The following is a 25,273-nucleotide window of genomic DNA, read 5'->3' on the forward strand; positions in this document are numbered from 1 at the left end:
AACTAGAAGGAAACCAGTCTGAGGGGTATTTTCAGAAATGTTATCACTTAGAGAAGTGAGAAAGGTAATAAGCAATAAAACATAGTAAGAGCTTGGACTCTGGAGTCAGATATGGGCTTGAATTTGATCTTTGACCAAATTACTTTTTCAGTTTCTTCATCTGAAATATGGACCGAATGACAATAGTTAAACTCATCAGGTTCTGAGAAAATGAGAATACATATATAAGCAGGTCCTCAACTGTGCTATGTACTTTGCATGTATTATCTTGTTTGATCCTCACAGCTGAGGCAGCTCTTCTATTTTACAGATAAAGTTAAAGGGTTAAATTTCCAGTTACATGCTTACTTAAAGAGGAAGAGCCAAGATTCTATCTCAAGATTCCAAAGCTTGTTTTCTTCTGCACTACACTATTTTGAAGAATTGTAAAATATGCATTTCTCTTAAATCAAGGGTTCTTTAAATTCTGATTATACGCTTTTAATAGTTACAGAAAATGTTTATTAATTAGATGTTTTACATTAAGCAGCTTCCTGCAATTCTATCCTATAAGAAGTTTACTGTAATTTAAAATATTTTCAGTAATTTTTATATTAACTTGAAATTTAGGAAATTTAGCCAACTCAGGAAATTACTAAACCACCTAATTAGATACATTACAGAAATTTATTCTTACTTTTCTTGCAATCGCTGTCCCACAAAATACACATTCCAAGGCTGAGGAAACTGAGGTAATTAAAACTGCTTTCACAACACTCATGTTATTTCTCCTCACAATATATTATATAAAGGCAACCCATTTACATAATATGGATTTTAAACTTTGGTATCCAATTTAACATGCTCAAAAATAAACTTTTTAAAGTTACCGAGTGAATTACAAACTATTATTTCAATTCAAGTATATAAAGTATCCTCTATTATTTCTAGAGTATAAAATAGAAATAACTTCATGACTTAAATTTTACTACTTATGTCCAATTTTCCTACTCCAATACAACTGCCACATGCAAGGCCATTTCCTGGTTTTTCTCAGTACATTATCGCCATCACTGCTCAAAGGGCAGCAACCAGAAAGCCAGAAAAAGGCTACAAAGGATAGTACAGTCCGAACCACCTAAGACACAGAAGCAGGATTTCATTTCTTAACCAACAAATGTAATTCAACTGAACAGCCTCATTAAAGAGCTGAGCTTGGCTTCTCTTATTCTGCCCAGTGTTCTTCTATGAGGTTCTGTAAACAAAAAACCCACCCAGTTCTAGATTTGCAAACTGTTAACTTGTCTACCCATAAAAAGCTGTGTATCAGCTATGAAAAATTACCTAGTTGCAACTTAAAACGACTAGTGACAGGTGACAGGAAGCCTATTCGCAGGAATTGGTTCTGACTACGGGGAGAGGGGGATAAAAAAACCACAACTTCTTGAAAAGGTAAAATAGCTTAAAGCATTTAATATCTAAACAAATCAATCTGTTAATAGTAGTAGTCACAAAATATGCTTAATATAGAAACCCACATTTACGTCTTTAAGAAAAAGTGTAAATTGTACTTTACCTCAAAACATAAATTAACCCACTTAAAGACTCTGCAGAGGTCAAAATCATGGTGAATTTCAAACAACTTCAGAATAAAATAACCTTAAGTATTTAACACTGCTTTATATCTAAAAAATGCTTACAGCTTCTCATAAAAATAGTCTGAGGCAACTATTTTCTCTTTTATTCTTTAACAGACACGTTCAACATTATAGGCAACATTCTTAAAACCTTAAGTTTCACAGACTTTCAGACAATTACTATGGTCCCCTTTTCTCTGATGTGAACGTTTATTCAGCTAGAAAAAAAAAAAAGCATGGTAGACAACTTAATACATTTTCACCAAGTTCAAAGTAGTACCAAAATTTTAAGACTACAGAACTCCACACCGTACCTAACGTGTCATTAAAAATAGAAGACAGTATTTTTTTCAGCAAATAAAACAGCATACTGGTACGCTGCTAATTCATAAACCTTTGAATGTATACTGTCATTCACCAATTATTTACAACTTCCACTGTGTGAAGAGAACTAGAATGTAAATTTCCTGCAAAACTGGAAAAAAGCAATACAAAATTTGTGAAAGCCTGTGTTTCATATTATACGAAAGTAAGCCAGTTTTTCTCTTCAAATACCAGATATTGTACACAGTGACATTTTGGACATATTACAGTAATTCTTGAGGATGTTTTAATGCTGGAGGCAAGTTTACAGGCCTTGACTCTTCATCGAGGAGTACTAAGTCTTCGATTTCACTGCCTCTGTATTTCCTTTTACATATTTTTACCACCACCTTTTTCTTGAGAAATAACTTCAAGGCTTCTCTTGATGCAACTGCTTTTGCGTTTTCTTTGCTTTTTCCACAGCCAGTGCCCAAATACACAGACTTGCATCTCAGTTCACAAACAATACTTTCTTGAGAGCTCTTGTTTTGAGGCAGATCTGCCAGTTCCTTTAGCGGGACGAAAACCACATCCAGCGTTGCTTTCAGAGCCTCGACAGCTGCGTTTAGGAGCTCTCCGTGATTCACGCTGGGACTAAAGCCACCAACGGCCACCAACTTCCATGCCACCGTTTTGTACAGTCTATTGAAAAAAGGCTGCTTCTGTTTCACATCTTCATTGGTTAACTTGCAACAAGAGAATTTGACAGAACTCTCGCTCGCCTGCGCAGTACTCTTAGAAGGCAGCTGGGACACACTTGCTATGGAAGTGCTTTTGGAAACCAGAGAGCCGCTGGTCTGGGAGCTGTTCTTGGAAGCTAACAGTGATGCAGCTACCTGCGAAGTGCTTTTGGAAGTCAGCATCGTGTTTGCTGAGGTGGTGCTCTTGGGGGTTAGTAAAGATGTGCCTGATGAGGAACTGTTTTTAGGAACTGATGATGAAACACTTGCCTCTGAACTAGCTTTGGAAGTTAACCCACTTGAAGCTGTCTCTGAACTGGGTTTAGAAGACAACAGTGGCAACTCTACTTCTGAGCTTCCTGAGGAGCCCAACAAGGGCACCTCAATCTCTGAGATGCTTTGAGAGGCTGAGACTGAAGAGCCTTCCAAAGCACTCTTTTTCGGGGATCCACTTTGTTGTCTGGAATCAGTGGACTGGGTCACGTGACTATTCACACTGGATTTCAACAACGAAGAAACAAACGACGCTGAACCATGTTTATCTGGAGCTTCCGGTTCAGAAGCTTTTCCACACCCTACCGCTGTTACCTGGGAGGGAACGCTGCTGCTGCTTTGGCTGGAAACAGAGCGCTCTCCATCACCTGCGGAGCTGTTCTGACTCAGGGCGCCAGAGCTCCGAGCTGAGTTCCCACTACTCTCTGATTTGGTGGTTGACCCCGAACATGCGGAACTGCTTTCCTGCTGAGCTGACGCACGCTCTGTTTTGGCAGGAATTTTCACGTGATCTTGCTCAGCTGCAGAACTGCTTTTTCCTTCTGTGGCTCGTTTTTTTGTTGGCTCTCCTAACCCTTCTGAAAAAAACGAAAACACGTATGTGACTCAGCCTACCTCATACATATCAGATGAAGATCTACAAGACAGATACGCATATTAAAATAAAGGCACAAGGTGAAAACATTTCAGGATTTGTAGATTCTTTAAAAAGTGTGGAATAACTTCATGAATTTCTTAAAACAGCGTTGAATAACATCAATAATCTTTTTATTTTAAAAATTTTTTGTTATTTTCTTGTTTGTTTTTTGGCCGCCCCGCAGGGCATGTGGGTCTTAGTTCCCTGACTAGGGCTCGAACCCGTGCCCCCTGCAGTGGAAGCGCAGTGTCTTCATCACTGGACCGCCAGGGAAGTGCCCTCAATAATTTCTAATACTAAAAAATCAACAGCATAGACAATATTTCACACTTCAAAATCTCACAGAAGTCAAAGGAAACGATCAAATTCAAAGCCTAAAACACAGAGACACGTAATTTAGGTTTAACATTCCAATTTGATTAATAACATTATATAAATTCTAACTTGTTAAAAACTTAGTAATAACGATAATTCCTAATAACATCAAATTTAAGTTCTAAACTCCTATGTATGTTCACATCTATGATCTGCTAACCATTGCTACTCGATATCCCTCTTTTCTTCACCTTGGCAACCAGTTCGTCTCTTGTTGTATGGATTGGAGCATCTGTCACTTTGATGCCTTCAGCCATACTAAGTATTTTATCCATAACTTTTTGAGGGTACCTGAAAAAAGGAAGGGAAAGACACTTTAGGAAGTGTTTTTGCTAAGCTGCCACCTCTGGGGTACGAAAACAGGCCACAGGAACTGCATTTCCTGGTTGTAATCAAGAAACGGAATCAACCGCCAGGAACTTTGTTTCCTGGAACGCCGTAAACAAACGCCCGGGGTCTGGGAGGCGGGGTCCCTTCTTACAAACCTAATTTAGATTCAGTGCCCCTCTCCCCCAAGAGCGTTGTGAGCTCATCGCCAACAACTCCACCGCCAGCTCCCCACCCAACGGGGGCACCTCCAGACTGTTAACCATGGCAGAGACGCCCTTCTCGCCCTTAGAGGGCAGCCTGTCCCGCGGATTCCCGCGCTTCCACCACTTCCCCTCCCGCCGAAAGCTCCGGACAAAACCGCGAGAGCAGCTCAGGGACGCCGGCTCACTCACCGGCACCCGAGGAAGACGTGGTTGGCCCAGGCCATGGAAAAGGAGATGAGCTGCTGCAGCTGCCGACTGCGGGTCCCGCTCTCGGCGTCGGCGGCCTCCTCCGGGTGAGCGGAGGCAGCGCCGCCGGCGGGGGCCAGGTCCCCGGCGTTGCGGAGCAGGAACTCGCGGCGGTGGCGCCAGTGTTTGTCGGTCTCGCCGTCGGAGCGCAGCGTCTCCACCCAGGCGGCCACCCGCGGGTTCTGGCTCAGGTACTCCGACATCTCCTGCGCCATGTTGGGCCTGCGGCTCGCGGAAGTCGCGATCGGACGCTGCGCCGAGGCTGGGGGTTGCGGGGCGAGCGGCCCTGTCACTGCGGCCTGCACCGGCGGCCCACCAGAGAACGCCCCTCGAGAAGCGCAAACACCAAACAACAGCGCCGGGAGCAGCTAAACCGCCCACTTCCGCCCGCCGCCGGCTCCTTCCCTTTTATAACCTCGCTGCCGCCGAGCGCCCGCGCGTCCTTCCGGCGCGAACCGGCTCTCCCAGGACGCTTTGCGGCGCCCGGACCGCCGCGACGCTGCGGCCCCTGCGGCGGGGGTAGGGGAGGCGGGGCGAGAGGAGGGGGGCGAGAGGAGGCGGGCGAGAGGAGGGGGCGCGCGCCTGCCTTTCCGCCAGGGCGGGCCGCTAGTGGGTTTGACCCGGGCGCCCTCGGCTTCGGCCTCGGCCCCAGCGTCCCGAGTGGGCTTTGTGATGCCACGCGCTCCGGTCGCCTCCCTCCCGCGCCGGGTCCGCTACTCCGGGGGACGGCGGAGGACAGCGGGCTGCGGGGCGGCCGGGTGGGGCAGGCCGAGTCCTCGCGTGCCGCGCGCGTCCCCGCGGACTCGAGCCGCCTTCCGGCCGCGAGGTCTGGGCGCCTCGGCCTGAGGACGCTGGTTTCGAGCGGGGCCAAAGTAAACAAAGGTCGCCTCCATTTTTTCTGATTATGCAGAAAATCGAACGTAGGCAAGCGAGGCATTCTGAGGCCGTCCGGTCTCTGGGCATTTAGGAATGTGCAGGTGTATATTAGCTTAAAAGTATTATACTAATAATAAAGGTAAATGATAACGTTTAATCCAGTTCGATGTTGCCTTGTGGAGCCCAGTCTTTGAAACTATTCCTGACCCCGCAGACTTGGGTTTGGTTTCCGCAGTTCATCCCGGGCAGTACTGCTTCCTTTAGGGTGGATTTTTGGTCAGTAACATAAACGCTGCGCCAGTACCTTCGGTCTCCGTCGTATTTCCTTAAATTAACAAACTGTAACCCCCTAGCTGGACGGATATCCAGGAGGCGGCTTGGAAAAGTGCGTTTGTTTCCACGCCCCCAAACTTCCCCTCTTAGAGCTGTATTTTTCTTTGCATTTTTTCCATTTTAGAATGTCCACACTTTAAGACATAGCTGCCGGCTTGCTTATTGTTATGTTTCCAATATTAGGTATTTGGGTATTTTATGATTAATAAAATTTAATAATAAGTTAAAATCAGTGATACTTACAATTTATCATTCTTGTCACTTATATAAGTGACAAGAATGATAAATTAGGAAATAAAAAAATTTTCCTCTCACTAAATGTGGATTCTAATTTTAAAATAAATCACAATAATCAAACAAGGAAAAAAAAGGAATGGTCACTTAGATGGGATGAACAAAAAGCCAGGTAATTTATATACATGCTGGAACAAGCAAAATTCAACTATTATGTGAAAATAGTAGAGCCCATTTTCCTGTCGTGCCCAATGAAAGTGCATAAAAACAGAGTCACAGAGAAATTTTTTAAGCTTAGGATTTTGCTTCTAGTTTTTCTCTTCTTTCCTCTTTTTCCCCGAAACTTTAGAGGGGTGAAAAGAAGTGGAAACCTGGCACTTTATTTTTTAACATCTTTATTGGAGTATAATTGCTTTACAACGTTGTGTTAGTTTCTGCTGTATAACAGTGAATCAGCTATATTTATACAAATATCCCCATATCCCCTCCCTCTTGCGTCTCCCTCCTACCCTCCCTATCCCACCCCTCTAGGTGGTCACAAAGCACCAAGCTGATCTCCCCTTGCTATGTGGCTGCTTCCCACTAGCTATCTGTTTTACATTTGGTAGTGTATATATGTCCATGCCACTCTCTCACTTCGTCCCAGCTTACCCTTCTCCCTCCCCGTGTCCTCAAGTCCATTCTCTACATCTGCGTCTTTATTCCTGTCCTGCCCCTAGGTTTTTCAGAACCATTTTTTTTTAGATTCCGTATATATGTGTTAGCATACGGTATTCGTTTTTCTCTTTCTGACTTACTTCACTCTGTAGGACAGACTCTAGGTCCATCCACCTCACTACAAATAACTCAATTTCATTCCTTTTTATGGCTGAGTAATATTCCATTGTATATATGTGCCACATCTTCTTTATTCATTCATCTGTCGATGGACCCTTAGGTTGCTTCCACGTCCTAAACCTGGCACTTTAAAAGACTGGAGAAATTTCATGGTTTTTCCTTTCATGAATTCTTTGGCGAGAGAAGGGGGAGGTAGCAAGTAAAAGAATCTAAGATTACGTACCTAGATGATATTTGTACATTTTAATCCAAGAATTTTCTCACTTTTTTCTTTTTGCCCTGTAGCCTTCCACCCACGGGCTTCACTGCCTTGAAGGGAGTGCAAAGAGAGCCTGGATTTCAAAATTAATTGTTAAAGTTATAATAAAAGCATTACAGTCTGAAAGCTGGAGTATTTGTTATTTGCAAAAGCCAGCTGCTTTACTGGAAAGATGCATGTCTTTTTTTTTTTTTTCTTTTCTTTTCTTTCTTAAAAGGTTGACTTTGCATGTGAAGATTTGGGGAATAGACCACGGACCACAAAGTTAAGAATGATAGCATATATTCTACTAGAAAAAAAAAAAAAAAAGCCTTCTCACCATATGCAGACCAATTCCCGGACTGGAGGGAGGGAGAATTCAGAGAGAAAAGGTGAGAAGGGAACTTGTGAAAACCAGTGAGGGTGGGGCTGAGTGGGGAGGAGGAAGTGTTGGCTCTGCCTGGACCTTTGGGAGAAGACAGCCCACTAGTGCCCAGCGTGGGTTGGCCTTTATAAGAGAAGAAATGAGCCTAGAGAAGGCCTTTTATAGCTCTGGTAATTAACTATACGATTCCCTCCTCCTCCCCCAACACACACACACACACACACACACACACACACACACACCCCTTGTCTCTCACAGACCTTAGAGGAATCCAAAAAGTTCCACAAGGAGAGAGAAAGAGAGGAATGCTGAAGTGCCCCCAGCCACCATGGTCCACATGAGGGTGAAGGGGTGGACCGTTCAGTTCCAAAAGGAGGAGAGGCATCAGCTAGTTCTTAACAGACCCGTGAGATCCAGGTGGAGCCAGATCAACAGGGCAGAGCCCTCAAGCTCTCATGCAAGGACCAGTATGTGCTGGGAGAAGAGACAGTTTGCTCCTGGGGGATCCCACAGGGAAGAAAGCCCAGAAGGAAAGAAGCGCAGAGACCATGTCAGAATGATACCTAAGGCTCTCCTCCCACCACTGCCCCCGTCAGAGGAGAACAGAGATCTAATCAGCTGAGAACAATCCACCACCACTCCCCACACTGAGGTTTAGGCCACAAGTGACTGAATTCTCTTAACATCACGCGAGTAGGTTTTCCCCTCCAAGTGGAAACAAATGTATTGAAACTGCTGCTACATGTATCTCAAGAAATCCAATACAAATTCCATTGGCAGGCTGGCCTTTCTGGAAAATGGCTTCCCCAAGGAGCAACCTGAAGGGGGTGGCCCTGCTCCTGAAAGGGATTCTAGAAGCCCCAGAGGATCAGGGAAACACTTGGGAGGAAGGTCTGCATGTGGAGTACAGAGGTTTGTGTACAGCGAATGCTCTAGTCAATGTCATGGCCAAGGTTCTGGCTTGACTCGTGAGCATTATAGTGAAGGGAAAATTTTTACATCAAGCAATGAATGAGGTCACAAATCAGTCAAATCACAGTGGTGATAAGATGTGTGTCCTGTAAGTCAAAGATGAGGATGTTTTAAGAAGGGAATAGTCCCCTGTGTCAGAAGCTGTTGTGAAAATTAATAAAGAGAAACTTCATTTTCACTGGAGTGGGGCGGCCAGCAGGGAGCGCTCTCATGCCCTACCACTCAGGGTCAATTGTAGACCCAACAGGAAGAGAGGTACCTTTGCACCTCCAACAGGAAGAAGGCCACTTACTTTACTACCCAGCAGGAGGATGAATTTCTCCTCGCCCAGCAACAGCCTAGCCAGTGAGAGGCTGCCACAATCAGCCAATGAAAAACCAGTACACTCCAAACTCCCAGTTTCCTCCAATGGACTCCGTCTCCTCGTCTACGAAACAGCCCTCCTCTCCTTTTGTCTCTGGACTTGTCTATCGTTTGCATGGGTTTGCATGTTCTGAATTGCAATTCTTTGTTGTTCCCGAGTAAACCCATTTTGCTGGGAAAGTAGCTGGCTGTTTTATTGTTTTAGGTAAACAGTGTGGAGACATCAAGTAAGAGGAATACTAGTATTAATGGATTTAGAGACGGGAACCATTGGCTAGCTTAGCAAAAGTAGTTTTGGTGGTGTGATAGAGGTAGACTCAAATAGTGGAGTAACTTCAGAAGATATTTGGCTGTGAAGGAGAGAAGAGAGAGGAAGCTGGAGAGAGTCATGGGGTCCAGGCAGCTTTTAAACTCAAGATGGGAGTAGCTTGAGCACGTGTACCTGCTGATTGGGAGGTTACCCTACCCTCTTAGATTCAGTGACTCAGGCCCCTGAATTAAGCTGACAAAAGACAGGTTAACAGGAGAAAATGCATACAGCTGAAAAACGATTTCCAATTTTACGTGCCCAAGGCTTCACAGAAAAGAAGTAAAAAACCCAAAGAAGTGGTTAGATTTGGGCGCTTATATACCATTTTAACAAAGGGAGATAAATTGTGACTAGACAAAAGAAAGGGATTTGGGCTTTGAGGGATAATAAGTTGTGGGAAGGTGAACTAGGAACGAAATGGAAGATAAGGGTTTTTTTTTAGTAAGGTTGTTATGAAAACTCATCATGGTGCTGGCCCTCTGTCTCCTGTGATAAAGGCTGCTCTCCTCATCCTGGTACAGGAGAGGGGGGACATTTATGCCACTGTCACAAAGGGAAATCTACGCCCTGCTTTTGGGCAGTTAAGAGGAGGGCAAAGGACTCTTCCTGTATTTGTTGATTCTCAACTTCCTTCTGCTCAAAATAGAGTGTCATATTTTGGGGTGGCATATACTGAACCCTTCAAAGGAGTCCCTAAGGAGGCCAGACCCTACATTCAGAGGGCTGAATGACCGTCGTTAGGGACCAGGCTGGCTTGGGCACAACGTGCATCTTGGCAGTGACCCCTGATGGACAAGGGCTGGAGGCCCAACTTTGGTTTTTTGGACACTACAGATATGCCAGTGATTCTTGTGTGACCCTAGAGATGGGAGGAGACCCAAACATGACTGAGATTGAATATCTCATCACACAGGCAAGTTGACTTAATATGACTTAGTAACTTCAAAATGCATTTTATTTTACTACTTGTTTTAGAGTAAAATTCATAACCATTAGCTATATATTATCTCATTAAAACTCACAATTGGGCTTCCCTGGTGGCGCAGTGGTTGAGAGTCTGCCTGCCAATGCAGGGAACACGGGTTCGGGCCCCGATCCGGGAAGATCCCACATGCCGCGGAGCGGCTGGGCCCGTGAGCCATGGTCGCTGAGCCTGCGCATCCGGAGCCTGTGCTCTGCAACGGGAGAGGCCACAACAGTGGCCCGCGTACCGCAAAAAACAAAACAAAACAAACAACAACAAACAAAAAAAACACCTCACAATAATCCTACGAAATTGGTATTACTGTTATCACTATTTTGCAGGGGACATCGAGCCTTAAAGGGGTAAATAACTCAATTACTCACAGCTATTCAGGTGGTGCTGGGAACCACCTGGGAGGGACTGCCCCCCTCCATCCTACTTTGCATAATCATTGGTTATGGACTTTCCAGTTTTGAATTTGGCTAAGCCTTTATTTTGAAGTGGATTCTCCTGAATTCCTTTATGAGAAGTTGAATTCATTTCATAGCACTCACTGTATAGATCCACTTGGTCACCGCAGCTAGAAGGCAAGGTGCCTTGGTGGAGAACAGGGACGCTGTTTCCCCTACAGGAGGGCACAGAAAGACACTCAAGTGTCACCCACTACACGCCCCCAAACCCACTTGCTCTCAACCACGCAGGGAAGGGAAATTCTGGCTCAATGTTATTAAAAAACAAAACCTTAAAGAAAAAAAGAAAAGTCAAAGGAACATCTATAAGAGAGTTCTTTGTAACAGTTTGGTAATCCGAACAGAAAAACCTTTGATAAGATCTCTGGGAGAGCGAAAGTAATTCTCCTCTCTCACTCTCTGAGTACGGATGGCTGCGGGTCAACCCTGAAACAAAATGACCTATTCCACCAGCATCAATGAGGCCCTAATCCTGGAGGAAGGAAGTGGGGTCCGGTTTCCACTGCTGCTATGAAAAAACTCAGGGCTTTTTTTCTCAGGATTGCTTTTCCAGTAGTTGTGACACACGGAGGTTTGCTTTGGCAGGAAAAACGCCTTCGGAACTCAAAGGGCTGTTTTAGCCGGAGCCGCGCTGAGCTCGTGGGATGTTCCTCCCTGAGGCCACTGGGTGGCGCTCGAGGAGCCGGGATGGCGGGTCCGAAGTGGGCAACATGCAGAGGTGACTCCGAAGAAGAGTGAGGCCAACCCTCCTCCCAAAGCCATTTTCAGTGTGGACAGTCGCGGTTTTCTCCCTCTTCTATAAAGAAGGAATAAAAGCATATTTAGAAATGATGTTTTTACTTGGAAAATGCTATTTTTATTGGTCTGTAAAAGACCATCGGTGTCAGAGCGTGCAAACGCAACGTCAAGGCCGGCGCCGGGCTCCACCCTTCCAGCTCCTGGCCCGCAGCCCCTCCTGTACGGAAAGAGCCGAGTGGGCTCGTGCACGCCCTTGCCCCTTGGTTAGGCCCTCGGGCCCCAGCATCTCCTCGTTGCTCACCGGCACCGCCGATGGGCTTCCCCTGCATTTTGAGTTCCTGTACCACCCCCTTGCACCTCCCCAGGGAGCAGCCAGGCCTTAGAGGTCAACTCTTCCCCTGGTCTGCTCTCTTGAATAAACTTGCTTAGCAATTTCCCTCTTCAAAACCAAACCACGCTAGAAACAAGGGGTCCCTATCGGCCCTCCACTGCCCCTTTAGCTACATATTGCCCATCGCTTGCTTCCCCTTCTCAACAAGCGGGATGGATTTGGCTGTGAGCGCGGCCTCGACTTCCTCCCTCCTATTTACTCAAATCCACCCTGATTTAGTTTATGTTTAGTTTTTGTTTGATACTGATCACCCCTATCTCCTTCTCCCCTTGGGTCCCCCCATGGCTCCTGAGACTTACCTCCCTTGGGCTTCCTCCCAGGCTCTGCCCTCCCAGGCCCCACCCCTCCTAGACCCCAATGCGCCCCCCCTTTCTGGGATCCACTTGCGCGCAGCACTCTGCAGACCTGTGGAAGGGAGTCCACAAAAGGCCCCACTCCAGCAGGGGGTAAAGACTTGGGCCTGCTGGACAAGGTGACGAGTTTTTTTTTTTAACTTATTTTGTTTATTTATTTTTGTTTGCGTTGGGTCTTCTTTGCTGCACGCGGGCTTTCTCTAATTGTGGCGAGCGGGGGCTACTCTTGGTTATGGTGCACAGGCTTCTCACTGCAGTGGCTTCTCTCATTGCGGAGCATGGGCTCTAGGCACGCAGCCTTCAGTAGTTGTGGCTCGCGGGCTCAGTAGTTGTGGCTCGCGGGCTTAATTGCTCCGCAATGGCATGTGGGATCTTCCCGGACCAGGGCTTGAACCCGTGTCCCCTGCATTGGCAGGCGGATTCTTAACCACTGCACCACCAGGGAAGTCCAGGTGACAGGTTCTTGATCCACATTTATTTTTACTGTTAGAAGGACCTTTGCTAAGGATCTTGAGTACTGGGTAGATTCCCAAGCTCAGAGGATACATATATCCCCTACATGCCGCGGGGCTTGTAGGGAAGAGAGGGTTGGAAAGTGTGTGAAGGGTGTTCAGTGCTGGGCTAGCAGTTGGGACCCCATTTCACAGACCCTTAATCCTCGTGTGAGAGGCAGGCCCGGGGGCCACTTGGGGAGGGCTTGGGGAGGGTCAGCATCCCTCCCTGGGCTCCCCCAAGGAAGGCTGGAACCCTGGCGCTCCAGTTATTTACTGCTCTCTGAAAAACTGATGTGGCAGATCAGGTCTGCAATTTGGACAGGAATGAGGGCATGGGAGAAGCCTCTTCTCGGCTCCACGAGGTATCAGCTGGGGCACGTCAGGGGGCTGAGGATCCACTTACAAGATGGCTTTCGCACATAGCTGGATAGTTGGCGTTGGCTGTTGGTTGAGAGCTTGGGGGCTTGGTTCCTGTCCCCACGGGCCTCTCTACCATCCGCTTGGCCTTTCTCAACCAGTCTGCTGGCTGGTTGCCAAGAGACAAGAAGTGGAAGTTACCAGTTTCTTAAGGCCTGGGCCCCAAACTAACACAGTGATTATCTTGCATCCACTGTATTCTATTGGTTAAATAGTTGCCAGGCTCAAGTTCAAGAGTAGAGGCCAGAGATGCCACCTAGTGATAGAAGGAGTATCAGAGAACTGGGGGCCATGTTTTCAAACTGCCACATGTAGGATCCTGCCTTTACCCCTCTCTCCTCCTCCATCCTTTTAGGTTGGGACTGGGTGGGGACAGTCAGTAAAGTGAAGCCCAGAAAGTTATGGCATGGATCACACCTTTCTTTCTCCACCCCAGCCTTAGGGCTGCTTCCCTCAGTGGTGGTCAAGCTTGCACATGAAAGAAAGGCCGTGGTAATTTAATGTGTCCCTTCCAGGAGGGTGAAGAGGAGGGGAGGGGAGGAAGAAGTTTCAGGGAGCTTCAAGCAAGCTGTGGCTTCCATCGGGGGAAGAGGAATTATCTGAGTGAAGGGAAGAGAGGTGAACAGAACAGCAGAAGCCTTTCTCAGTGTTTCCGAGAGGCCTCGGCCCCAAGGGCCTGCTTTCAAAGTACAGAGCAGAGTTCCTGCTGTTACTGTGATGGTTATAGGTGGGTTATTATCATTAGAATGAGTTTAAGCTTCTTTTCCGTGTTCTTTCATTGTGCTTCAAAAGTAATAGAAATGAAGAGTCACGAGGCCCAGCCAGTTCAGGCATTTTCCTCTGAGGTTGGTGACGAGGAAGTGAGGCGTCGTGCCAGTGAAGCTGGACACCTGTGATGCAGATCATCAGCTGAAGCCGCTAATTAACCTCACAAACGCTGCCAAGCAACTATGGGGGTAATGACCGTCTCCCTCCAGACCCAGCCCAGTCTTGAGCCCATGACCTTGTGCGACACTGTACCGCCCATGGCTATTCTCTAAAGGGGAGAAGGATGGCAGGCAGTGGACTAGCTCCTTGCAATCATGAAGGTAACGAAAGACATAAATATACGAAGTACCAAGGCTTGCAGGGTGAGAGTGGCTCAGTGCGGAGAACCGCAGTGACCTTTTTACACCAAGTAGGCTCGTCTTCCTGATAGAATTGTCTTCCTTTTGCAAGCATTGAATTAATGTCTCTTATGCACACACGCCCTCCTGCCTCTATCTGACCAAATTTCAGAATGGCCTTCACCAGGAAGAATTTCTAAAGTGCAGTGAATGAGGTGAACATTTATCTTTTGTTTTGTTTTTATTTTTTGGCTGTGCCGCACGGCACGTGGGATCTTAGTTCCCCAACCGGGGATTGAACCCATGCCTCATGCATTGGAAGTGCAGAGTCTTGACCTTTGGAACTCCAGGGAAGTTCCGTGAACATTCATCTTCAAGGAGTTTCCACCCAAGGGGACAAGAGAGTCCAGGGATGTTGCTATAGCAATCGGTTTGGGATTCAGGAATGATTTCTCTGGGAATCCCTTCCGCCTCCATCAACACGCACCAGATGAGCTCGTGAAAAGCTGAAGCCCAGCTCCCTCTGAGACAGCTTAGCATGGGTGGATTGGGAAATTTCATGGGATTCTGATGATCTACAATTTAGATCATCAAAGACGAAGGGCAGGGGAGTCCGTGAGGGAGGCCGGGCAGCAGATGGAGAAAAAGGAGACGTTGGGAACGAGGCTGCCTGCAGCCACAAAAGAGCACATCCTCCAGAGTCCTGGGTTTAAATTTTGGCCCCATTTTTTAGGACTTTTGGAAAGACACGTTTTTTTGTTTTTTTTTTTTTTTTTTTTTTGCGGTACGCTTGTGGCCTCTCCCGTTGCGGAGCACAGGCTCCGGACGCACAGGCTCAGCGGCCACGGCTCACAGGCCCAGCCGCTCCGCGGCATGTGGGATCTTCCTGGACCGGGGCACGAACCCGCGTCCCCTGCATCGGCAGGCAGACTCTCAACCACTGCGCCACCAGGGAAGCCCGGCAAGAACCTTTTTAAGTTTCAGTGTCAATATCTAAACAGTGGGAATTAAAATAGCTACCTCGATAGAGTTGCTGTGAGAATTACATGAGATGATGGATATTTGGCCGTGGCTGGAGGGTAGGGGTTAAGTAATGGACGTGAACGTGTGCATTTCGGGGGCAGGAACTGGTCTGGTTGGTGCTGGGGAGGAGAGTGAGGTCAGTGTGCAAGAGAGTGGGGTGTGATTGTGAAATCACCCAGAATATTGGTGCTAGGAGATTGGATGTACCACTTCCCAGATAAGTCATCTGAACCCCAGAGAATGAAGTAATTTATCATATGAACGCTGTGTCTGCAATACCATCTGAACATGTGGCCTCAAACATACAAGATCTTTGAGGGCAGAGGCTGTAACGTACACATCTTTGCAAAGCCCTGCAAACCCCAGCACATCATATTGGGGCTCAGTGACTACTTCTTGAATGAGGGCAGCACGAGCTCACTAAAGGAATGTGGTCAGGGGCTTCCCTGGTGGCGCAGTGGTTGAGAGTCCGCCTGCAGGGGACACGGGTTCGTGCCCCGGTCCGGGAAGATCCCACATGCCGTGGAGCGGCTGGGCCCGTGAGCCGTGGCCGCTGAGCCTGAGCGTCCGGAGCCTGTTCTCCGCCACGGGAGACGCCACAACAGTGAGAGGCCCGCGTACCGCAAAAAAAAAAAAAAAAAAAAGAATGTGGTCAGTGTACTGATGCTTTAGTGGTCCTCTACACGTCACCAACCAATCAGGTCAAAACCCATTTATCTTAGAGTGATTAGGTTAACACATTTTTATGTGTTCAGGCCTGACAATTTTTTCTCGAATGTTTTCGGGGTTTTGTGTCATGCTTAGAGACATGGGTGGATTGGGATTAGCTTTCTCTTCTCGATTCCTCTAAACCTGCACATCCGTGTTCCGGTCACACACGTTTCTGATTTCAGCTGTTGCCCTGTCAAGTCCAATCCACCTGGGTGCTCTGGTGGGAGTAAGCCCATACAGCCTTCCTCCCGCAGGGGGGAGGGGTGGGGGAGGGACTGGGGAGGGGCGTGGCTGGGGGCGTGACCCCGGAGTAGGTTGCTGTGTGAGCTTTGGCCGGTTCCTTCACCTCTCTGTGTCTCCATCCCTCAGCTGTAAAAGGGGATAACAGTAGAACCCACGTCAGAGGTATGAGGTCAGGAGTGATTGAGGTAACACATAGCGCTAACTGTGGCTGGCGCAGAGTGTATACTTAGAAAACCTTGAATATCCTGTTATCATCCGCCCTGCACCATCTCTTAAGGACCTTCAAGATGATGGGCAGAAATCTGGGTTCCCACAATTCCAGCGCTTGGGCAGTGGACAGAGCCCCGGCAGCGCTGCCCCAAGGGCTGGGAAGCAGCGTCCAGCTCTGTCTGCCCCAAAGGTGACCCGGGAAGGGCCAGGCCTGCAGGAGGGCCGGCTGCACAGGGCTGGGAGAGGGCGGGTGGACGGAGCGCGGAGCCAAGGCTGGAACTGCGGGGATCCGGCTCACTCTCATCGCTAGGAGTCTCTAGAAGCGTGGTCGGCGGCTAACTCACCAGCTTACGGGCTCCTTCTCAGGGTGAAAACTCTCTTGGGTGCCCTTCCAGCCCCTTTCAGCCTTGCCGTCCCAGTAGGATCGGTGTGCTTTTTTAATAAAGGAAATTAAACGCACATACAGTTTAAATAATTAAGAAATCGAGGATTAAGGATAGAGATTTCCTGGCTTTGCCTGGGTTGAAGCCAGCCTCTTAACAAAGGGCAGCTGATGAACGGCCTCTGCACGGCACGCAGACGCAGGTCCGCGCCAGCCTGCGAGCCCGCCTGGCGCGCGGGGAGGGCAAACCCTGTCTGGGATGCTCCTGCCCTCGCCCCCGCTCCGGAGGTCAGGTGAGGGGCGAGCCCCAGAGCAGGGCGCGCCAGGCTGCCCACGGCCCGGCGGCTGGCGTTCCCTTCTAGCTTGGGGGTTCGCTGGGTGGGCTGCAATGGGCAGAAGCCCCATGTGTTGTTTGTAAGCCCCTCCTTCTTCCTGACAGCGCGGCTTCTGCCCACCGGGGCCAGGTGTGGTCCCACAGCCAGCACTCCTCTTTACCGTCACAGCGGGCGACCCGCCCTGGCTCTTTCCTTCTCCCGCACCTGGTCTGGATGAAGCGCACCCTCCTGGAGGCAACCCGGGCTGGAAGGCTCTACCCCCGCGGGTCCCGCTCTAATTACCCTCATTCGTCATCCCTTCCTGGCTCACGCGGCTGCCAGCCGATCAGAGTGGCTCCAGCCCCCCCGCAGCACCCAAGTTCTGCTTCCTTGGGAGCCCTCACACCTGCCAAGTGCCCCCTCTCTCCTCTTTGCCAACCTGCATTCTCCCCCTGCTCGCGTTCTCCCTCTTCACTCATCGGCCTGGCCTGCCTTGCTAGGGCACACACCCTTCATGATGCCCGAAGCGCCCTTCCCCAACTAGCCTTTCTGGTCGACTCTTCTTTCAAAACCCTGTTCCAGTAACTAAACTTTCTTTTAAAACCTGACCTTGCGCCCTCAGTTTCACTTTTGCTTCTCTGTACTTCCTTTGAAGTGCATATTATTACTACTGTATTACCATAGCAAAGTGGTAGTGAGTTACTTGACTGCTCCGTTTTCTAGACTTTGAGATCCTTGAAGGCAGAGCGCACATCTTATTTATTTTATTATGTTAGTAAGATATCTTAATAACATCTTACATATCTTTGTATTTCCAGAACCAAACACAGTACCTTGGGATCCTCTTTTTTTTGTTTGTTTGTTTTCCTGAAGGAGTCTATAATGAATCACTAATTCCTTGACCCTGTTTCTTGACCTCCAAAGTATTTCTTTCATTTCTTCTATCTTACACTTCCCTTACCTCACTCAGCCTATTCCTAGATATCTGCTCATGAGAACACCAAATTTTCCTTTTATTATTATTTTTTTTTTCTGTTTTGACTGCCATGCAGCTTGTGGGATCTTAGTTCGTCCATCCGGGATCGAACCCTGGGCCCTGGCAGTGAGAGTGCCGAGTCCTACTACTGGACCAGGATTTCCAGAAAATCAAATTTCTTAAGGATGCACATTGGAATTGCTGAACTCACAGGGATTCTCCAGCTCTTTTTTTGTTTACTTGTTTCAAGGGCATGGCTCCATATTTATAGAAGAGATCTTGTCTCACTCTTGAGCATGGCAGGAGGAACACATTAAAGAAGAATAGATGAGGATGAAGGACAGAAGTCCATTCCATGGTCAGCCCTCAGAGCTGATGTGGTGCCTTTGATCAGTCCCAAAATGGCCCCAGGGATGTGCAGGCAATGGCTGTCCTTGTTTCAGACAAGAGAAGCAGGGCGTTTCTGTAACAGAAGGAAGCCACTGGCGTGAGAATGCGGTAGCATTGTTTCCTTAAGACGAATTTTAAGGGTTTATTTTTTTATTAATTAAATTTCATTTCAAATTTATTTAATTTAGTAAATTTAAGGCTAATCTTGTAAGTAACCTAAGAAAATAGAATAATGCATGTGAGAATGAAATGTAAACTATTAGCTTAGGTAATGAAGAATCGCCTGTACCATAGGTAGAATGAACCTGGACTGGGAGGCGGAGAGAACTGACTGATCGGGAAGAAGAAAGGACACAGAAAGTGGAAATAGAAACAGGAAGGAATGGGCTTCCCTGGTGGCGCAGTGGTTGAGAGTCCGCCTGCCGACGCAGGTGACACGGGTTCGTGCCCCGGTCCGGGAAGATCCCACGTGCCGCGGAGCGGCTGGGCCCGTGAGCCATGGCCGCTGAGCCTGCGCGTCCGGAGCCTGTGTTCTACAACGGGAGAGACCACAGCAGTGAGAGGCCCGCGTACCGCAAAAAAAAAAAGATATAAGAAGGAAACAGGAAGTGAAGGCTTCTTTAATCTGATATAATTGATCCAGGACAAATCTATCCTGTGCTTCAGGTAACTCTGGAAGCCAAAATGGACACATTTTTATTTATAGGCTGCTCCCACTTGTCCTTTGAAACCCTCACCCCTGGCACATGGAAAACCCTCATTCAAGAACTCTGCGAGCTTGCCCCGGGCAGCTAGCCTGATTCATAAAATGCCAGAACATTGGACACTCCCTCTGTACGTTATTATAGTTTCAAATGATGGTTCTCATCTGGATAAAATCTCCTTTGAGCTATTGGCGTTATTGCCTTAATTACATTTGTACCTTCAAATGCAATGCTTTATGAGAATTCTCCATTTGCTATGAAACCCACGTAGCATTTACAACAACTAAAACCAAACCAAAACGAAATCAAATACCTGACTAATTACAGAGCTTGCTGACTGGTTACCTATGAAACATTTGCAGGCTACAGATGTTTTGTTTGTTGGCCTATACAGTGTTTTAATTTTGCATAGTTTTCAAAATTTTTTAATGTGGAGATTTCTCATAAAAATCAGGATTTCTGACTTGTATTGAATAATTGGGAAGCCCTCTCTGGCTGTATTTTTCTTTCCAATTCTTTGTGGGCTTTTTAGCTTGTCTCCCCAGTGGTCTCCATTCCATCATTTGTCCTCCATTAGTTCTTTTATTGGGTCTATCTTATTTCTGAAATGTTCCCTACTAAAGTGTCTCGCAGTTCTTAAAGTCCACAAAGCATTCCTAACTCGCAGTCCTTCTCCCCTCCTGTTCCATCTTGCAGGCACCAGGAGCATCTTTCCTGCAAGACCTTGCTTGGAGCTGACGGTGGACCCAAGAACTCCAGAAGCCTGATTAGTTTTCTTTCTACAGAACCAATCCACTTACCTAGATGATTTCACATTTCAATTCTCAACATCTAAGCATGGACAGCACTTTTAAAGTAGAAGAATTCTTTGTCAGAAATAGGCTTTGCTTTTTCTCCTAGAGACATTTGCCAGAGGATATCAGTTTTTTAAAGGAAATATAAACAACAATCTAGTGAGGAAGAAAATCCCACATCTCACAGATTTCACTCACTTCTATTTTCTTCTTATTCATGCCCAGCTCATGTGGAGGGCTTGTTCAATCCATCCGATTATGGGAAAATGCCAATTTTCAAAAGGGTAAATATTCCCTAAATCTTCAATAGTATCTAAAAAGTGTGTGATTTTATTGTATTCCTGACACATTTTGATGGTTTCATGGGTTAATGGATCTTCTTATTGAATCACTGAGCAAAAGCCTTAAATAAAAACATCAAAGCCTTTATTTTATTCTTCCTCAGCCACAGGACAGACCAACCCTGCAGCCCACTTCCTCATTAGAATAGTAGAACCGTCGGATTTCTGCCCACACACTGACCAGGCTTCCCTGTGGGGTAAGGAGTCCTTTTTCTAGCCCTGAACTGAATGCTATTCATTCTTTTACTGTTCACTCACTATAGTTCTTCTGATTCTGTTGAGAGAATCCAAAATTGGCAAATGCTTTGATTTACAAACCTTGATTTACAAACACAAAGGGTAAACATTTTCTAACTCTTCAGTAATTTTCCACAATATTCCAAAACATGCAACTTTATTCTGCACGTGTTGATGGTTTCATGGGTTAATGGATCTCCTGACTGAATGATGGAATTATTATTATTATTAATTTTTTTTGCGGTACGCGGGCCTCTCACTGTTGTGGCCTCTCCGGTTGTGGAGCACAGGCTCCGGACGCGCAGGCTCAGTGGCCATGGCTCACGGGCCCAGCCACTCCGTGGCATGTGGGATCTTCCTGGACCGGGGCACGAACCCATGTCCCCTGCCTCGGCAGGCGGACTCTCAACCACTGCGCCACCAGGGAAGCCCTGAGCGATGGAATTATTTAGCCTTGCATAAATAGTAGAAGCTCCTCTTCAGAGGTGTTAGATAAAGTAGAAGTTTGGCAACAGTCTGGTGAAGTGGGGCTCTATAGACCACCGGCCTGGAAAATCCAGTTTTCAATTCAGTTTCTCCTTGGTCCTGTCCTAGGTTGGTTAACAGAAGCTGAAGCAGGTTGAGGATTGAAGCAACTTGGATTATGATGGCTGTAAGATTTAACTTTTGAAGTATAAGTATACTTAACGTGATCTGATATCTGTGTTTGTTCCTGGAAGGTTGTGTGTTAGTTCAATTTTGGTCACTGCATAATTTTCCCATTTCCTTACACTATACATTTTAGAATGCTTTACCTTGGTGCCTAATTACCTTTAAAAGGTAGTTATTTCCAACATTCCTCTTTCTGTTTTTCTGCTCATAGGCTTCTGATAAGTAGCCGTTACCCTCTTAATGAATGCGTCCATTGGAAGCTGCACTGGTAAAAAGACAATGCTTTTTTTTTTTTTTTTGCTGTACGCGGGCCTCTCACTGCTGTGGCCTCTCCCGTTGCGGAGCACAGGCTCCGGACGCGCAGGCTCAGCGGCCATGGCTCACGGGCCCAGCCGCTCCACGGCATGCGGGATCTTCTGGGACCGGGGCACGAACCCGTGTCCCCTGCATCGGCAGACGGACTCTCAACCACTGCGCCACCAGGGAAGCCCAAGACAATGCTTTTTATAAGGCTTTAATTTATTTCTTTTAAACAAAATTTCTCATGTTGGAGTTTCTTTAAGCAGAGCACACATGTTGATGAGCCTGGGCAAATCTGACTGCTGTACAGGCACTAGGAAGTGCTGACTTTGGGGTTGTCCTCTGTCTGGTTATTTATTGCCGTGTAACCAACCGTCCCAAAACTCAGTGGCTTGAAACAACAATATATTTTTCTCTCACATGGTTCAGCGGCTTGGCTGGGTTCGACTGTGTGATTCTCCCTTGCCGTCTCTCATGCAGCTTGCCATCAGATGCTGGCTGGGGCTGGAGTCACTTGACGGCACTTGGCTGGACGTCCAGGAAGGTTTCTCTGGTCACATGTCGTGTGTAGGCTGGGATGACTGCAGGGCTGGGGACTGGCTGGGTGCCTCTCTCTCCCCAAAGCCTCTCTCCATGGCGAGCGTGGGACTCCTCACAGCATAGCGATCTCAGCGTGGTAGACCTTCTTTCTGGCAGTGGCTGCCCCGAGAGCATGCCAGCCAACGAGGATGGTAGATAGTGCGAGGTTCCTCTGACCTGGCCTTGGAACTCCGTGCCACTGAGGCTGCATTCTGTTGTTTACATGGAAGTCACAGGGCCAAACCAGATTCAAGGGGACAGGACTATACACAGGTATGGACGTCAGGCGTTGTAGCCCATCAGAGACCCATCTTTGGAGTTTAGCTACTGTGTTTAATGTATCTCAAATTTATAAAGTGGGTTAGAGTTAAAGCTACCTATTTTGGTTGTATTCCTGGGAACACTTTAATAATAATAATAATAATATCTGCCATTCATGGAGCAATTGCACTATCACCTACTGGAGACAGAGTTGGGCAAAAACAAATAAAAAATTCCCACTCTCACAGAACTAGTGGGGGAGAAAGGTAATAAAGTAAATAAGAAAATATATGAGATATCAGACGGTGCTAAACTCTACGGAGAAAACGTAAGCAGGAAGAGGATTAGGAAATGTGTGTGCGGAAGCAATGCTAAGTAGGCTCTTAGAAAAGGCTGCCCTGTTGAGGGGACACTGAAGCAGAGATCCGAAGGAGGGGAGGGCCCTGGTGGGGCAAGAGCTTTCTAGTAAGGGGGCCCTTTGGCTGGGGTTCAGTCGGGGGGTTAGGAGACAGGGTCAGAGTGGAGGGAGGGGTGTGGGGGGCTGTGAGGGTTACATAGGCCTTTTACTTACATGAGGCTTTTACTCTGAGTGTGAATGGAATGCCCTGGTGTGGTGCTGTCCGCTGGAAGGGAGCGCGGGTCCTGTGGGAGACAGTCAGGGGGCTACCGTGCAACCCAGGCAATGGGGTCCTGGACCTGGGTGTTGGCTGCAGAAGGGCTAGGTAGTGAGGTATCATATTATAGGTACATTTGGAAGGTAGGACCGACAAGATTTGATTACAGATTGGACCTGGAGACAGAGACAACTCTTCTGAGGAGTTTTGCCGTGAATGGAGGGAGTGGAGAACCGAGGCGCAGGCCGGGAGGGACATGTGTTTTCCTCAGTTTTGTTTTTGGTTTTGGTTATTGTTTTTGTTTGTCTGTTTAAGATGCGAAGAATGTCTGTGCATTGGTGGGAATGACTGGTCCAACAGAAAGGGAGCAGTTGGTGATGCAGGAGAGAGACGGGCTGATTGCTGGTGAGACGTCCTTGAACAAGGAGCAGGGTGGGATCAGGGTACCAACGACGGGTTGGCCCCAGGGAGGTGCACCGGCAGCTCGCCCAGAGTAACGTTGGGAAGGACCAGGTTTATGGGGAGCTGGGTGGGTGTGGGGGGCCCTTTCCGGAAGTCCTCTTTGGATGCCTCCATCAGATCCACAGAAGAGGATCTGGGGGTCTGGGAGGGAGACAATTAGCAAAACAGCCATCAAAGTGAGGGAAGAGTGAACTCACAGGCAGGAGGCAGGATCCCTGGGCAGCCCCTGGCCCACTAGACGTTCCTGACCAGGGCTTGAAAGCCGGACGGGCGCAGGGTTGTTCTCCGTCGTTCCCAGCTGCGTGGAGGCCAGGGTGTTGCCGGAGAACTGGGGACAGGGCAGGGGAGGAGGCAGCCAGGTCAGCTCCAAGGGAGGAAGAGGAGGGAAAGGCGCTGGAGTAGCAAGGGAGCGCCCTGACGGGGCGGGGGTGGGGGAGGGCTGTGTCGGGTGGTTACCTAAGGCCTCAGGGCTACGCAAGTGCTTCCCCACCCGGGTCAGCGGGAATCATTTTCAGATCCTGGAGCTCTCCTAAACTGTCCACAAATATCCTCCGGACCTAACAGAGAAACAAATAACTTACGGGAAATCACAGACCCCAAACCAACTCACAGGACGATCGAACGCTCGGGGTTTCCTGTCAGGTCAGCTGCCAGCCGCTCCCTCCCCCCGACCCCGCCGGGCCTTCGAGAAACTGGCAGCCGCGGCCCCAGGCCCGGGGCCCCAGCGAGAGGAGAGGACGCCGCCTGCCGGCCGCCCCCCGCCCCGCCGCCCGGGCTCTCCGCCTCCCCGGGCCGCCGTCGTCCGCCAAGTTCACCCGGCAGGGCCTCCGTCCCCCGGACCACCCCCCACCTGGGCCACCCTCCCCCTGGCCGGCCCACTCCCACCCGGACCCTCCCCCTGCCGGGCCACCCTCTCCCCGGGCCAAGTTCATCCGGCCGGGCCACCCTCCCCCGGGCCGCAGTAAAGGCGGAGCGATCCGGCCGGCAAGCAGACGGGGGCCCCGGGGGCGGCCCGGGGGCTGGGGCGCGGGGAGAAGCGGGGTGAGGCAGGAGTCACCCGCTGGTCCGCCCTCCACCCGCCGGGATTGCGGATTCGGGCCCGGGCGCCCACGGTCCCCTCCTCTGCGCCTGCAGCACTTTACCTGCCAACGCCAGGCCGGCCGCCCCCATCCAGCTTTTAGGCGTCAGCCTGGAAGCCTTGCTCGGGAGGGTTGTCCCGGCCCCCAATCGGTGTCGGGGCCGCGGCCTCCTGAATTTCTCCTCGGCCTTAGTTGTCACACTGTTACATTGTCTGCTCATCCTCATATCACCAACATGACCAGGAAAGCAGGGCCTCTGTCTCTGCTGCTCACAATTGTATCCACCGTGCTTAGCACAATTCCTAGCACACGCATGGACCCAATAAACGTGCCTTGGATGAGTGGTGAGTCCGGCCAGTCTCCCTCTGCCTTCCCAGTCCTATTTCTTTCAGATTGCATGGCTGGTAAGTTCCAGACTAGCTCCAGACCGGGGCCTCTGACTCCCTGTTTCTGGTCTCCGTTATTCTCTGGTACCCAGGTGAGGACTCCGGTTCCTAGCCGTCAACAGTCAACCAGCAAACTTTTGAGGACGGCTCAGCTCTCCTTTTTGCTGTACTGTAGACCCAGCTTCAGTCCAAAACTGCACTGATCCTGCCGGCCTCCCATGTCTGAGGTGTATTCTGACCTTTGGTGACAGAGAGCAAAGAATATGCATGTTTACTCTGGATTTGATCCGCGAGGAGGCCACAGTGAGATTGGTTTTGAACAATTTCGGAAGCTGGCACTCTGGCTGGCCGCTGTCAGCTTGCTGGTTGTGTAATTTTATTGCTACTGTCTGTGTGCCCGGAAGGGTTGCAA

At 48.5% G+C, this 25,273-nt stretch overlaps 1 protein-coding gene and 1 long non-coding RNA gene across 3 annotated transcripts; both read right to left on the bottom strand.

Moving 5' to 3' along the window:
- Positions 1-1,705: 1,705 nt before the first annotated feature.
- On the bottom strand, positions 1,706-5,068 carry CDKN2AIP (CDKN2A interacting protein). Of its 2 annotated transcripts, none has more exons than XM_081221235.1 (3): positions 4,667-5,068; positions 4,105-4,235; positions 1,706-3,510 (listed from the first exon to the last, which is right to left on the bottom strand). In XM_081221235.1, the coding sequence occupies exons 1-3, from the start codon at positions 4,936-4,938 to the stop codon at positions 2,204-2,206; spliced, it is 1,710 nt and encodes a 569-aa protein (XP_081077361.1). In that variant the 5' UTR covers positions 4,939-5,068; the 3' UTR covers positions 1,706-2,203. The 2 variants fall into 2 exon arrangements, with proteins under 2 accessions (XP_081077361.1, XP_081077362.1); XM_081221236.1 differs by having other exon boundaries at positions 3,378-3,510; positions 4,136-4,235.
- A 12,830-nt stretch (positions 5,069-17,898) lies between these two features.
- LOC308608162 lies at positions 17,899-25,066 on the bottom strand. Its single transcript, XR_014014099.1, has 4 exons — positions 24,539-25,066; positions 23,853-23,953; positions 23,594-23,724; positions 17,899-18,526 (listed from the first exon to the last, which is right to left on the bottom strand). It is a non-coding gene; the product is annotated as an uncharacterized lncRNA (long non-coding RNA).
- Positions 25,067-25,273: the final 207 nt, after the last annotated feature.

Source organism: Mesoplodon bidens (assembly GCF_964165515.1).
Source record: "Mesoplodon bidens genome assembly, chromosome: 20".
Taxonomy (NCBI): Eukaryota; Metazoa; Chordata; class Mammalia; order Artiodactyla; family Ziphiidae; genus Mesoplodon; species Mesoplodon bidens.

Excerpts from the sequence above, each read along its gene's own strand:
- CDKN2AIP (XM_081221235.1), bottom strand. The coding sequence starts at position 4,938 with ATGGCGCAGGAGATGTCGGAGTACCTGAGCCAGAACCCGCGGGTGGCC. Across the intron at positions 4,236-4,666 it reads CACGTCTTCCTCGGGTGCCG|GTACCCTCAAAAAGTTATGG; the intron begins GTGAGTGAGCCG and ends TCCTTTTTTCAG. Across the intron at positions 3,511-4,104 it reads AGGGATATCGAGTAGCAATG|AAGGGTTAGGAGAGCCAACA; the intron begins GTTAGCAGATCA and ends CGTTTTTTTCAG.